Raw genomic sequence first — 15,086 nt, 5'->3', positions numbered from 1 at the left:
TTTGAGCCACTTTTGAGCCACAAAATTTGAGCTACGTAGCATTGTCGATATATATATATATGGATTTGTGTGGGATTCACACACATATAAAAGGTTTAGTAAAAAATTTTATAAATTATTTAAGATTTATAACATTTTTTGATCTATAATACATACATAAATTACCGGTTCAAATTTATTTGTGGCAGGATCATGAAATAATTTTTGAAAAATTCTGTGTTATGCAATACAATATAATAATATAAAAGTGGTAAATAAAAACTTGTGATAAGAAGAATTTAAAAAGATAAAAAGTAAAATAATCGTCTATTTGGCATGACAGGCTTTTTGAATTTTTGGTTATTTTAGTCACAAAAAGACAAAATAAACTTTTTAAACCAATAAAACAAAATATTACATTCAAACCATAATCATTTCATTTTTTCTCTCAGAAAAGTCAAAAAAACCAAAAATTCAATCCCAAACGAGATTTTTTAGCCCAGATTAAAATAGTTAAAAAGTCAAACAGCCAACTCATATCCCAAACGAACCCTAAATAATTTTTTAAAATATGAAGGTATAAGATTTATTTGTATAATCTAATGCATAAGTTACTTGTACCTTTAGCTTTTTAAAATTATTTTTCTACTCTACTTTTTTGATATTCTCCCTATAAATTAACTTATCTACTAATATAAAAAAAAAAAAAAAATGTTGAAAAATCTAATTTAACAAATGTCTAAGGTATTAAGTCCAGTGAATGTTTTTTGTTGGTGAGAGGTCTCTCTTTTGTAAAATAGTTTAATGAGAAGTCTTTTTATTATTTTAAAGGACATTTTATTTTCAATTTTATTCATTATCTAGTTGTTGATTTTTTTTTTAGCTATATGTTCAAAAAAAATTATCTATTTTAACTATCTGTTCAAATAATTTTTTATCTATTTAAATTTTTTTCTTATATGTTTCAATTTATATTTATCTGTCCAATTTTTTATCTGTTCAATTTTTTAATTATCTGTTTCATCATCACCAGCGCCAGCTCCACCACCAATAGCTTGTTCCCAAAAAAAAAAAAGAAGAAAAAAAAAAAAAAAAAAACAACAACAACACAGATATACAAAAAAAACATCAAATATATCCAAATATGGATTGAACAATTTCAAAACCAAAGAGCAAAAAAAAAAAAAAAAAAAAAAAAAAAAACAGATCAAATGTATATACATACAATGTAATATATGTATATATATATGAACTTCATATTTGGCAATGAGAGAAATAGACTAATTAGAACAGTAAGTTCTACAATTGTTTTTGTGTTCTTATATATAAATGGACCAATACCTCATCCATGTCCATTGTAACTGACTCTTATTTTAATATCGATCATCACCCCATCTTTATCCAATGCCAATCACTATCTTTTACTAAAACTTACCAACTCGAACAACAACAACAGATTCAAGATCGGAGATCGAAGCAAGTACCAAATCAGAGATAGCAAATCTATTTCAGATCTAAGATTGTCGGTGGTTGAGACAGTGATGGTGTTGTTGGAGGGAAAGGACGGTAGTGGTAGTGTTAGAGATGAAGAGATAAAGAGAAGAGAGCGGTGATTGAGACGATGACGATAGTATCGGGACGGTGGTGGTGGTGGTGTCGAAAATAAAGAGAGAGAGAGAGAGAGAGAGAGAGAGAGAAAAGTAAGAGTATCTCCAACATTTACTATTTTTTTTTCCATTAAATTTGAATTTGAGTAAAAACTTCATCTGATATTGCTCATTTTAACGAAAAATTTTGAATTTTCATCAAAGCACCAGTCAACCGGGCGGGTGTTCGGTCGGTCGACTAGTTTGGTGTAAATTGATCACAACCTGCAAAACAATTTTGCAAGGAAGAGATTGTCCGGGAGGATATCTGGGCCAATGGTCATCTACAAATTTGATGAATTGCCCCAAGCATCTTTAATTTGATGAAAATTTTAAGATATCTTTAATTTGATTTTGGTTTAATGTTATGATTGGAGCACCCAAACTAGACTTGTTTTCCATCAAATTTAAATTTAATGAAAGAAAAGAGTAAGTGTTGGAGACTCTCTGGGTGTATTTGTTTTGAAGGATTAGGGTGTGGGATTGGACTATTAGGGTGTGTTTGATTGGGGGGATTAGGAGGGGGGACTATCCACTATTTGGATTGTAATCCAAATAGTGCACCTTATCCGTCGTTTGATTTTTTTTTAGTCCGGCGGACTCCATGTCCGGCCGGACTCCATGTCCCCCATATGGGGGACTATCCTGTCCTGGGGGGGGGTGGGACAGAAAGTGGGGGACTAATCACTGTTTGGATTATGTGCGAAAATGACCATTTTGACCCTCTACTATTTAATTATGTATTATATTTAATAAAATTCAATAAAATTTAAATGTCTCAATTTAAAAATAAAATAATTTTATTTAACTTTTTATTAATGTTTTATTTATTTAATTTTTTTAAATAATTTTTTATAGATATTTTATTGATGTTTTATTTTAAAATTTTGTTTATGTTTTATTTAATTTCATTGTTTAAATTTAATAGATGTTTTATTTAAACAATTAAATGTTTAATTTCAACAATAAATAATTTCATTTATTTAAATTATGTTTTATTTAAACATTTAAACATTTGTACATCAACATGTTTATTAAATTATTTCAACATCTGTACATCAACATGTATATTTATTTAACATCTATTAAATTATGTTTTAATACGTCAACATTTGATTACATCTACATTTGTTAATTGTTAATTACATCAACATTTGTTAATTGTTTAAACATAATCTATACATCAACATTTATTTAATTGTTAATTGTTAATTGTTTAAACATAATCTGTACATCAAAATAATTTCAATGTTAATTTTTTAAATAAAAATTTAAACATTTAACCATTAGTATGTTTAATTTCAACAATAAATTTTTATTTGTTTAAATAAAAATAATCTATACCAGTCAAATTTTTTTATCAATATTAGTATGTTTAAATATCTTTAAACAAAATTTAACCATTAGTATGTTTAATGTTTACTAAAAATAATTAAAATATTAAAAATATGTTTAATATTGCTATTACTTAGTAAACAATTGAAAAAGGGTAAAATAGTCTTTTGTTCATTTATCCTATCCAGTCCGTCCAACCAAACGTTGGATTCACTGAAAATAGTCCTATCCAGACATCTAATCCCATGAAAAAACAAACACAGGATACATATCCAATCCGACCAAATAGTCCGGGGGATTCACAGTCCCAGGACTCAAGTCCGATGGATTCTAATCCCCCCTTTTCCAGTCCGTCCAATCAAACACACCCTTAGTCCCACCGGATTAATAGTCCATTGTTTGTTTCAAAAGTTTTGCTCCGGACTAATAATTCCCCCGGACTGTTAGTCCCATATTTGTGAGACTATCCTATCCCATGGGGGGGTGGGATAAAAACCATGGGATAACTCATCTCATGGGATTAGACAATGAAATTACATTTTTGCCCTCTAGTATTTAATTATGTATTATATTCAGTAAAATTCAAAAAAATTTAAATGTCTCAATTTAAAAATAAAATAATTTTATTTAATTTTTATTTTTGTTTTATTTATTTAATTTTTTAAAATATTTTTTTATAGATATTTTATTGATGTTTTATTTTAAAATTTTGTTTATATTTTATTTAATTTCATTATTTAAATTTTAATAGATATTTTTATTTTATTTAATTATTTAATTATTATTATTATTTAAAATAAATTTATTTAAAATTTTAATTAAATAATAACATATATTTTTATTTATATTTAATTTTTTAAAAATAAATTTATTTAATTGTGCAAAAAATAAAATAAAATAAATTTTTATTTAATCTAGCTAAAAATAATTAAAATATTAAAACTATGTTTAATATTGCTATTATTTAGTAAATAATTGAAAATTATAAAATAGTCATTTAAGCATTTATCATTTTCCACAATATCCCAAACAAACATTGGATTCACTAAAAATAGTCCAAGCCAGACATCTAATCTCATGACTAAACAAACATAGGATACAAATCTAGTCCAACCAAATAGTCCGGGGACAATGTATCTCTGGACTAATAGTCCGATGGATTACAATCCCCCCTTGTCCAGTCCGTCTAAACAAAGATTTGATTTTCTTTTTCTACTGTATAACCTATATATATATATATATATATACATACATACATACATGTGTAATTTGGTAATTTTATAAGAGTTTGACTTTATAGACAAAATATTTTAGAGTGTGGACCTTTAGGTAAAAAAAAATTTAAATTAAATTTATGAACCGCGTGTCCTAAAAAAAAAAGAAGAAAGAGATTTTCGTAAGTCATAATTTTTGATTTTTTTTTTTATAATTTATTTGAAATCCTTAAATAAGATTATCTCCGCTTCAAATTTAAATCTTTCATTAAATTTACATTTGATAAAATTTTAGTGAAAATAGTGTTCCAACCGTTTCACTAAATTGGTATCAAATGAAAGGAGCCCTATTTTTTTTCATCAAATTAAGGAAGCGTTTAACCTTTCATCGAATCTTGCAAATGATCATTGCTGGACGATCGGTCAGACAATCGGGAGGGCGACTGAATTAGGGAAAATTTGAAGAAAATTTACACTAGGTCGGTCAACTGTCTAAACATCCTTCTAGTCATCCTCTTAGTCGACCACCATTTGATGAAAATTGAAAATTTAAAGTTGGAACGCGTGGTACTAGATAAAACTTTTATCCCGAATCTGTTCTTAAATTTGATGATAAAAAAAAAAAAGAAAAAAAAAAGTAAGCTGGACAAAGTAATTCCACCAATACTTACCCAAAAAAAGTAATTCCACCACTATTTTTCTTAATTATAAATTTTTAGCTCATTTTAGGTATTTGCGCAACAAAAAAATTGTGTAATAACTTATTTAACCAAACATGTCTGAATATTTTTTTACAAATTATTAAAAATGATATCAAACAAATTTACAATTTACTTTAAATTTTTAAGTTAATAATCTAAAATTAGAATAAATTATAAATATACATTTGAAATTTGCTTAAAATATAAATTGCTCGATGTAAGTCTAGAAATTACAAATACCCCATAGTCATAATTTTTTATTTAACAGAAATAACAAAAAAATAAAATTACTAACTACTCTCCTATACAACAACCAAATTGTTTGAATAGTTAATTAAACTATATTATCATTAAAAATTACTAATTGAGTTTATAATTTTTAATAAAATTAATAATTTGTTGTGGGATTAAAAATTTGAAGGGATGAGATAATTTCTAAAATTACAGGGGACAATTTATATTTTACCAAAAAAGATAAATTATAAATACACTCTTAAAGTTTGTTTAAAATATAACTTGCTCCCGTTGTTTTAAAAACTACATCTCGTCACTCATTTTATTAATAAATTATTAAGTCAATTAACAATTTAGATAATTTTATTACTGTATAGAAAAATAATTAGAAATTTTATTTTTTCTATTAATTCTATTAAATAAAAAATTATAACAAAAGAATATTTATAATTTTTAAAATCACATGAATCAACCCATCCGTGTTTTAAGCAAATCTTAAAAACTGTATTTGTATTTGGGTAAATTATCAATAGGTTCTAATAGTTGGATTTAATTTTTATCAAGTCTTATTAAAAATAAGTTATAAAAAATCATCGCTACAAATAATTTTTTGTGATGATTTTTACATGTCGTTAAAAAAGCCAATTAGTAACTTTTTTTGGTCATGATTTTTATACATTGTTTCTAAAATTTATAATTAATGATATTTTTCTGTGACAAAATTTTTAAATTATTATGAAAAGTTGAAATTGGTGATTTTTTATGACACTTTTTTTAAAATTATCGCTAAAATTTATAATTAGTAACATTTTTTTATAATAAAATTTTTAAACTATTGCTAAAAATTAATAAGTGATGACTTTTTTTTAATAATATTTAATAAAAAATATTATTATTATTAATTAAATAATAAATCAACCTATTATAAACTACATATAAATTATTTTTGATATTTTACACAAAAAAGAAAAAAAAAATTATAATCACCAAAATTAAATCGGAATATAGTTCTGCTTTGCGCCAAGAGTAAGTACAACCGCTCCTACTGTCTGTCTATATATTTGCGGAGGCTCAGTTTTCATCGATGCATTCAGAGAGAGAGAGAGAGAGAGAGAGGGAGAGCGGTTTACACGACGATAAGCGTCGATCAAGGATTTCTCTTTGTGGTCGTTGTTCAAAATTTCAAAGATCACTTGATTCGATCCAACGCAACACACTCCAACTGCATGAAAGAAGAATAAGAAGAAAAATTAATCATCTATTGGCGAAATCGAATCAATTGCGATCATAAATCGACTTGTTTTTGAGCTCAAAAACCCAAATCAATGGAGTTCATTGCTGGTGGTGTGTGTGAAGAATTTCTCTCTCGCCATTCACTTCAGCAGCAGCATCTTCTAGTTCTTGAAGCCTCCTTGTATTGATTTTGAAATTTAATTTTTTCATTTTAGAGTTTCTACATCTGTTATTTCTCTCCTTTGTTTTTTTGTGATTTTAAGAAAGATGAATGTGGTGAAGTCCCAAGTGTGGCAACCTTGCAAGAAGAAGAGATCTTGATTTCTAGAGAGAGACAGAGAAATCAGAATCAATGGTTGGTATTTGTCTTGTGTACAGTCTCAGGTGATACACAGAGAGAGAGAGAGAGAGAGAGAGAGAGAGAGAGATCTTGAGTGTATAGAAAGAAGAAGAAGAAGAAGAAAGAAAGTACAAAAAGACATACAAACAGAATAAATATATACAGAGTGTGAGATGGCTTCAACGTCAAGCGGCGGAGGTGGAGTCGGTGGTGGTGGTGGTGGTGGGCAGAGTGCAAGGACGAGGGTGGGGAGGTACGAGCTGGGGCGGACATTGGGGGAGGGAGCGTTTGCGAAGGTGAAATTTGGGAGGAACGTAGAGACTGGTGAGAACGTTGCTATAAAGGTTCTCAACAAAGAGAAACTTCTCAGGCATAAGATGATCGATCAGGTACTCTCTTTCTCTCTCTCACACACACACAACTTCGATTCTGTTAATCATCTCCAATCCTTTTATCAAATGTTTATCAAAGTTGACGAAAAGTAAAATTTGGGATGAGAAGGTAATTTTCTAAAAGATTTTGATGAAAATTTGAAGATAGGATTGGAGTAGTTCATGAAGCAGCTAACCCTCTCCAACTAGCACGAGAAAATTAGCAGTTAACCCTTCACGGGTTTACATACTAGTCTAAGGGAGGTAGTCCACTTATGTAGTGGAGCTGCGATATCTCAGAGTGATGTGGGATAGTGCACCCACATAACTCCCCAGTGGACTAGCTGTGGAGTTTTCACAGCCGGCGCCAAATGAAGCATCTAACCCTCCCAACTAAAATGATATTATCCGCTTTGGAGTTAGGCGAATATCAACAGCTAATACCTCATGGTTTTAAAAGGCCTCGTACTAGTCTAAGGAGTTAGCTTACTTGTGTAGTAGTGAAACTGTGATCTCTCACACATAGCGATGTGGGATAGTGCACCCGCAAGTCATATCATATCAAATCAAATCAAATTTTTTACTCAAATTTGAAATCAAATTAGATGAAAATTTTAATGAATGATTGGAGGTGGTCTTAGACCATCCCTAATTTAAATAAAAACCTTGATTTAATATGAAAATACTCTAACCCTTTCATTAAATTTTATTTTATTATACCAAATTTTACTTCAACAAATTCAAAATTGATTAAAGATTTTATGAGTTCTCAATTTGATGAAAAGAACAATTGAGGAAAGGATTTGGAGATAATTTTTGAGTATTTTTTCATCAAATTTTAATTCAATGAAAGAAAAGGTGAAGGATTGGATATGCTCTCTAATGTTCTAATCTTTTTGTTCTGTGAAAATTCTGTTTCTGGTTGGCTTTTTTCTGATTTTTTTTTTCTTTCTTTTGTAATTGTAGTTCACGTCTGCTTGGCTACCAAGAAACTTAACAAGAAAGAAATATAATGAAATTTCTAGTTTTAAGCTTTTAGCTGTTTATTATTTCGTGGCAGTGACCTGTTTATTTATTTCTAAGAATTCGAGTAATTGAATTGGATATTTTTATTTTTTTTACATGTAACTGACGAGAACAAAAGGAATATATACAGTAAAATATATTTTTTAAAAAATTATTTTAAAGTGTATATTATGTTCAAATTAAGTTCCTGCAGTGTCTTGGCAAACTAAAATAGTAGACAATGGTTCTGGTTTGAAATTCACACACTTCATGGTAAAAAGTATAAAAAGTATTGATTTGTTTGTAATTTTCTGCATTGGTGAATTGTTTAGGTTGATCAGACAAGAAAAACATCATGTAGTTTACATGTTTTGATTACCAGTTGAGTTAAATTAAAAAAAAAAAAAAATTCCTTACTCCTCTATTTGATGCTATTTGGCATGATGGATGTATCAATTTAGGAGGCTATTTTTTTTGACATATTGAACAATAATATTCAAATCCATTTTGGAATTTTAAATTTTTTTTTTTTAATTTTGGATTTTTATGTCTTATTTTTGTGTTTACATTGTAATCATGTTTTCCTTTGCAGATTAAACGTGAAATTTCGACCATGAAACTAATCAGGCACCCAAATGTCATCCGTATGTATGAGGTTAGAATGTGTCACAATCATCTTATATCTCTCTCATGTATGGTTTAGCAGGACTTCTAATATGGCCCAACCTTTTTCCAGGATAGGAAGTTTGATTGCGGGCAAAATATTGGGGCTGTTTGGTGCAATCTTATATTATAAGTTTTTTATTTTTTATTTTGAATTTTGTGTTAGATTATTTGATGCAACTTCTGCTTATAGGAAGAAATAGTTTAAATAAGCTGAAAAAACTGATTATTTGAAAGTTGAAGGAGGGGTGTTTTGTTTTCTGATTAACAGCTTACAATAACCTGCACTAAACAGGCCCATTGTACTAACTGGACTTGTGGATTTGTAAATGATGAAGTTTCTTGTATTATGATCATATAAGATCACTAATTCTGTTTTATTTTGTATACAAAAATAGCCGAGTTTCTACCTTTTGATGACCCCATATATTTCATGAGAAACTCAAGATCCTTTGGTTGTAGGTTATGGCAAGCAAGACAAAAATATACATTGTTTTGGAATTTGTGACTGGTGGTGAACTTTTTGACAAAATTGTAAGACTGATTACTTCTGATTTATTGTATTTGATTCTCGTGACAATCTTGTTCTGTCCAATTAGTGACTAGGTTGGATTTTGTATTAATTTCTTTGAGCCAGGCTAGTAAAGGGAGGTTGAAAGAAGATGACGCAAGGAAGTATTTTCAGCATCTCATAAATGCAGTGGATTACTGCCACAGCAGAGGTGTCTTTCATAGGGATCTAAAGGTGAGAAAATCTCTGACTTCTGGTTTTTGATTTCTTCCCAGCTGAAGCTTTGTTCAACGTAGTTTCAGAGGTGATGAACAAATCAGTTATACAGATTTGCATTTTCTTACTCTATAATTTACAGCCTGAGAATCTGCTGCTGGATGCAAAGGGAGTTCTTAAAGTTTCAGATTTTGGATTAAGTGCTCTAGCTCAGCAAGTTCAAGTATGCCACAGCTTCCTGTCATATAAATCTAATCTGCATCCTACTTATCCCAAAAAGAAATAAAAATAAATGGAATATATATATATATATATATATGCATCCTCGTAGTAAAAATTCTACCAAAGTTTCAGGGGCACTGGTTTATTTATTTCCTGATACCTACAATATTAGAAAACTCCAACTCTTGATGATAGTGTGGCAAGCTTTCCTCAAGTTTTCATAAATTGTAATTTGTAAAAGATTTTAATATTGAGTTTCTGAACTCTTCATCCAGGAAGATGGGTTACTACACACGACCTGTGGAACACCAAATTATGTTGCTCCTGAAGTACGGTAGTGTTTGCTGCAATTTATCATATCTATCTTTTCCTAACCGCACTTATTTTCATCATCGCTTTGTTTACTTTTCTAGGTGATCAAGAATAAAGGCTACGATGGAGCCAAAGCAGATCTATGGTCATGCGGTGTAATACTTTATTTAATATTAGCAGGCTATCTGCCATTTGATGACTCCAACCTTATGGCATTATACAAAAAGGTTTTCATTTAACTAAAATTCAAATTATGATGCCTCTTGGAGCCCCAAATTAGGGTTTCTTTACAACGAAATTCAGTGACAACTCCAACAAGGAAAGAGAATCGACCAGAGGGCAATACATTTAGGAAATGAGTTGCATTTGGCATGGTTTACATGTCCAAGTGACTATTTAGTACAAGTGACCCTTTTTGTTAGGGCTTGGTATAAGATTACCTTATGCATATTCAGTTTCTTAATGTTATGCTACTTAAAATTTTTGAGGTTGAGACATAACTATATAAGGACTCGACATGATTGCAGATATTCAAGGCAGAATTTACATGTCCTCCATGGTTCTCCACGAGCGCAAAGAAACTAATCAAAAGAATTCTGGATCCTGATCCTGTGACAGTATGTCCACTTCTTGTCTCTTTTATATTTTTAATCTAAAAAAAAATTGTATTCATCTTGTTAATAATTTTGAATGCGTCCTTGAATTAAGTCGCTACTAATTTCTCATATCAGTTATAACTCAGTCTATGACAATATAGTTTTACGGTATGAAACAGCGCATTTCAACTGCCGAAGTCATTGACAATGAGTGGTTTAGACAGGGCTATGAACCACCCACCTTTGAACAAGTGGATGTTTGTCTTGATGACATTGATGCTGCATTTAATGAATCACTGGTAATCGGTCTCTTGGTTTGCAGTTGCAGTTAGAACAATTCTTTCATGTTCCTCTTGGTTTGGATATTTGTGAAATGGGGAGTCGGAATGACTTTGGATTTGATTTTCTCTTGGTGTGCAGGACTCCCAAAACCTTATTGTGGAGAGGCGGGAAGAACGGCATGCAACACCTGTCATTATGAATGCTTTTGAGCTTATCTCTACGTCTCAGGGTCTCAACCTCAGTTCTCTATTTGAAAAGCATATGGTGTGTCATAGGTCTATAACTTTGATTTTTGAGCTTCGTACTTGAGCTATCAGATATTAAATATCTTTTGGATCTGATTGTTGCATGCATTTGTTTGTGAAGCCAGTTGCTCCTAGGTCATCTCATGAATGAATAGGATCATATGTTTTTTTTTTTTTCATTTTTTTTAATCTTGGTCTGTGAAGCATATTCAATTGTAGGTTTTGCTAATCCATATAATATGTGGAAATGCAGCTGGTGGATTTGTCAGAAACATTTTCTGTTAGGCTCAACATGACAAAATCACAGTTAAATGACCAATAGCTGTCTCTTTGACTCTGTTCAGAACCTAAACTTGTCTATCATTAAAAAATGATCTTGAGCGCTTTGAATGTCTGACATCTACTTTATGTCCAGGGGATTGTTAAACGGGAAACAAGATTTACATCCAAATGTCCTGCTAATGAGATTATGTCAAAAATTGAGGAAGCTGCTTCACCTCTTGGTTTTGATGTAAGGAAAAAAAACTACAAGGTACAATGAGCATTTGTTCTGTCTCACATCACCCTATTTTCAGTTGTATTGTCTCTTTGTTAATTCTAGGGTAATTTAGAAATTATTACTTTAAATGGCAGTTCTTTGAGTTCGTTTGATTTTGGACTAATTGAATAAGTGCAATGAAAGTGAGCTTCATGCATCCCGATTTCATTGCCTGTGAACTTGCATTTTTACTTGCTAGCTACTAATTGCTAGGTCTGTTATATTCTGTACAATTGATGCTCGTTTAAGCTAGCTATGAGTTATATTGGGTCAGCTGATACTAAGTTCTTGTTGACAGGATGATAGTTTGATAATGAACACTCTGTGTGAAGGTTGTTTTCTGAAATGGAAACATTATTGATTTATTGATATAAAACTAAAATATGAACTCACTTAAAGGTCAAGTTTTTCCGGGTTTACCCAGATACCCGATTATATATATATATATATAAAGATCAAGCTTGTGACTGTCCTACTTCCTCTGACAATTTATTTTGGTTATTGATATCAGCTAAAGCTTGAAGCGCAGAAAACTGGGCACAAGGGTCATCTAGCCGTTGCAACAGAGGTATGTTTCTCCCATTCACCTCTTCAGGGAATTCCCAATTGACTGGAAAAAACACTAGAACATTATTCAAATCAGTGTTTGAAATCAGGTCTGAAAGTAATTTGCCCAACAGATTTTCGAGGTGGCTCCATCACTTTGCATGGTTGAACTTCGCAAGGCTGCAGGGGATACCTTAGAATTTCATGAGGTATAGTGGTGAAATGTCATTGCAATGGTTTCACTTGAATACTATGTTTGTGTTATCCATTGATTCTAGACACCATGTCTTTCATTTTGTTCTTTGGGATCAATGTATACATGGGTGTATTTTTTGTTTTTTTCCACCTTCTCTTTGTTTTCATATATATTACTTAATTCCAAATCAACTTTCTAAAATTATATATGAAAAAAACTCCACAAAGTTAAATGTGTCCAAACACAGGAAACGCTTGTTCATGTAGTACCCCTGTGTGTCTTGCAATAAATAATAATTTTAAAAAAATTCGACACACCACATGGCGTGTCTGACACGTGTGGCACCCATTTTGTAGTGTCCTTGCTTTCTAGATTGGCATAGCAGCAAAATGGTGTCTGAGGCAAGCAATTGGGAACCTTTTTGGCACACCCGGGGGCTATGCCTAGGATCTCTTGAATTTCACAAATTGCAAATACCAGTGTTTAACTGGAGGTGACACTTTGTCAAACATTTGGCCCAGTCTGATCAGAGTGATCGGATGCATATACCTGATCATCCACTCCTGTGTAGCTGTGGGCTGAGAAACTTGCCACCCTTTTGCACATCATTGCCATGTTAGAAACATTCTCTTTGTGTATGTGTGTGAATGTGTTTTCCTTTTGACCATATACTAGTATTATAAGTATGCTTTTTGCACTCTGTTGAATACACAGTTTTACAAGATCCTTTCGACTGGTTTGAAAGATATTGTGTGGAAAACAGGCGATGAAGCAGCAAGGAAAGTAAATAAAGGTCAGTAGTGTATAGTAGTTGTAATCACCAAAATTCAATTGAGTATTGTGTACAAGGTTGGTTTAGAGGATTTTCTGCACTATAAATAGGCATTGCGCGTGCAGCTTCACATCGATTAATAATTGAAAGTTCTATGCAAAGCATTAGGCCTGTTAGATGATTGAAACATCTTTATTATGATGTAGCTTCTTCTTCTCATGGGTGTTACATGTTTGCTGCATGTATCTACACACATGATATACTCGGGAGAGAGGTTAGGGTTGCAAATGAACCAAGCTATTCATGAACAACTTGAGCTCATCTCATTTAAAACTTGTTTAAGTTCACTCATTTGCCAAATGGACAAGCTTGAGTCAAATTTTTATGTTCGTTTTTGTAATTGAGCCAAGCTTGAGTAAACCTAAGCTCAGCTCGAATAGACTCGTGAACACAATTATATATAGATTAGTATTTATTTTTAATGATATAAAAATAGTGTTTTCATTAATTTATTTTACTTCTTTATTTATGTTTGGTAGTTGTACAAATTTACATATTTAATTGATGAAATTTATAAATAATATAAGAATCCTTTTATATTTTGTTCATAATCTTCTCCTTTTTCCTTTGAAGTTGAAACTAGACTCAAGTTTCTCAAATACTTGACGATCCAAGCTCGAGCTTGACTAATTTCAGCCAACCGAGCTTGAACTCTCCAAAGCTCAACTTGGCTTGGCTCTGCCACCCAAATTTTAAACCATTTATTTCTAACTTTGTCAACCTTGAGTTGTGAGTAAATATATGGTCTTGTGTACACAATTCATGATTCAAACTGAAGAGAACTTTCTTTTCTTTTCATGGAGGACACAGATCACTCAAATTCTCTGAAGTTGGTAGCGCTTTTCTTTTCTTTTTCTTTTTTTTTTCTTTTTTTTTTTTCAGTCATGGATTATTGTTCTGGTTTCATTCTACAGGTGTTGGCACTGCGTCATCATCGTCATCTTGATCACCGGCTTCCTTTGAAGATCTATGTTGGTGGAAATTTCACATAATTTTGATCAGCAGATATTTGAATTCAGGTGGTTAGGCTTTTCTGTATTGTATTTTGCTTGTGTGTATGTTGTTGGGTTATGGGTTTTAGTCCCGGGTTAACTATTGCTATATGTTTCCCTCCTTGTCAATATGTAAAACTATGTTACATGGACTCAAGTAATGGTGTGTTCAAGTGCAAGCGTTCATTTCATATAATTAAATCTCAAGATATTGTGATTATGTATTGAAGTTAGAAATGGGTACAATAGACACGTGTGTATTGTATGTTGTATAATTGATAATTCTTTTAATAAAAATTTTGAGAAATTTCTCTTAAGACAGTAGGTCCTATTACTATTTTAAAAATTGTATTACTATAAGAAACTTCGTTCATCTTGAATATCGTATAAAAGCTTAATATGTAATAATTTTATAATTAATTTTGTATGCCTTCAAAGTTATTAATTATATGTGATTATTTTGTAGCAACCATTTTCTTTTGAATGGAAGACACCAAAATAGATTAAGATTGAAAACATTTATTTATAGGATAATTTACAAATTTCTGTAGTCATTAGAGCTATGGCCTGTAAGCTCCAACATTTGGTAGTTGTTATTTGCTAAACGCCAAGGTTTAGGGGCTTAGGGAAGTAGTCCCTAGCTGTTATCCTCAGCTGAGTCTGTTATGATATTTCATAAAATTTTATATAGATCCTCAATCACCAATCCTCGTATAAATATGGGTTGTGCTTGAGAGGCTATGAATCGATTGGCAAAATGATCTACTTTACGAAAATTTCATTGGATTCTGGAAGCTCGTAGCATTGGTCCAGCCCCATTCGCAAACTGAAGAAGCTGGGCGTACCCGTCAGCCCCTGACCTGCTTCCCATAATTGA

General features: G+C 31.0%; 1 protein-coding gene across 18 annotated transcripts; it reads left to right on the top strand.

Moving 5' to 3' along the window:
- The first annotated feature begins 6,084 nt into the window (after positions 1-6,084).
- LOC114297417 (CBL-interacting serine/threonine-protein kinase 23) lies at positions 6,085-14,429 on the top strand. 18 transcript variants are annotated; one of them, XR_014339463.1, is made up of 16 exons: positions 6,085-7,071; positions 8,651-8,713; positions 9,184-9,255; positions 9,359-9,466; positions 9,591-9,671; positions 9,946-9,999; positions 10,084-10,209; positions 10,510-10,599; positions 10,758-10,877; positions 10,999-11,124; positions 11,359-11,411; positions 11,521-11,637; positions 12,155-12,211; positions 12,324-12,398; positions 13,100-13,178; positions 14,132-14,429. XR_014339463.1 is itself a non-coding variant. In XM_028241843.2 (15 exons), the coding sequence occupies exons 1-15, from the start codon at positions 6,856-6,858 to the stop codon at positions 14,161-14,163; spliced, it is 1,416 nt and encodes a 471-aa protein (XP_028097644.2). In that variant the 5' UTR covers positions 6,085-6,855; the 3' UTR covers positions 14,164-14,429. The 18 variants fall into 18 exon arrangements, 5 of the variants coding, with proteins under 5 accessions (XP_028097644.2, XP_082742438.1, XP_028097646.2 ...); XR_014339464.1 differs by having other exon boundaries at positions 12,300-12,398; XR_014339457.1 differs by lacking the exon at positions 11,359-11,411 and having other exon boundaries at positions 12,742-13,178.
- The last annotated feature ends 657 nt before the right edge of the window (positions 14,430-15,086 follow it).

This window comes from Camellia sinensis, chromosome 9 (genome assembly GCF_055761805.1).
Source record: "Camellia sinensis isolate YWXY chromosome 9, ASM5576180v1, whole genome shotgun sequence".
Classification (NCBI taxonomy): Eukaryota; Viridiplantae; Streptophyta; class Magnoliopsida; order Ericales; family Theaceae; genus Camellia; species Camellia sinensis.
This window is presented reverse-complemented; position numbering and strand designations above follow the sequence as displayed.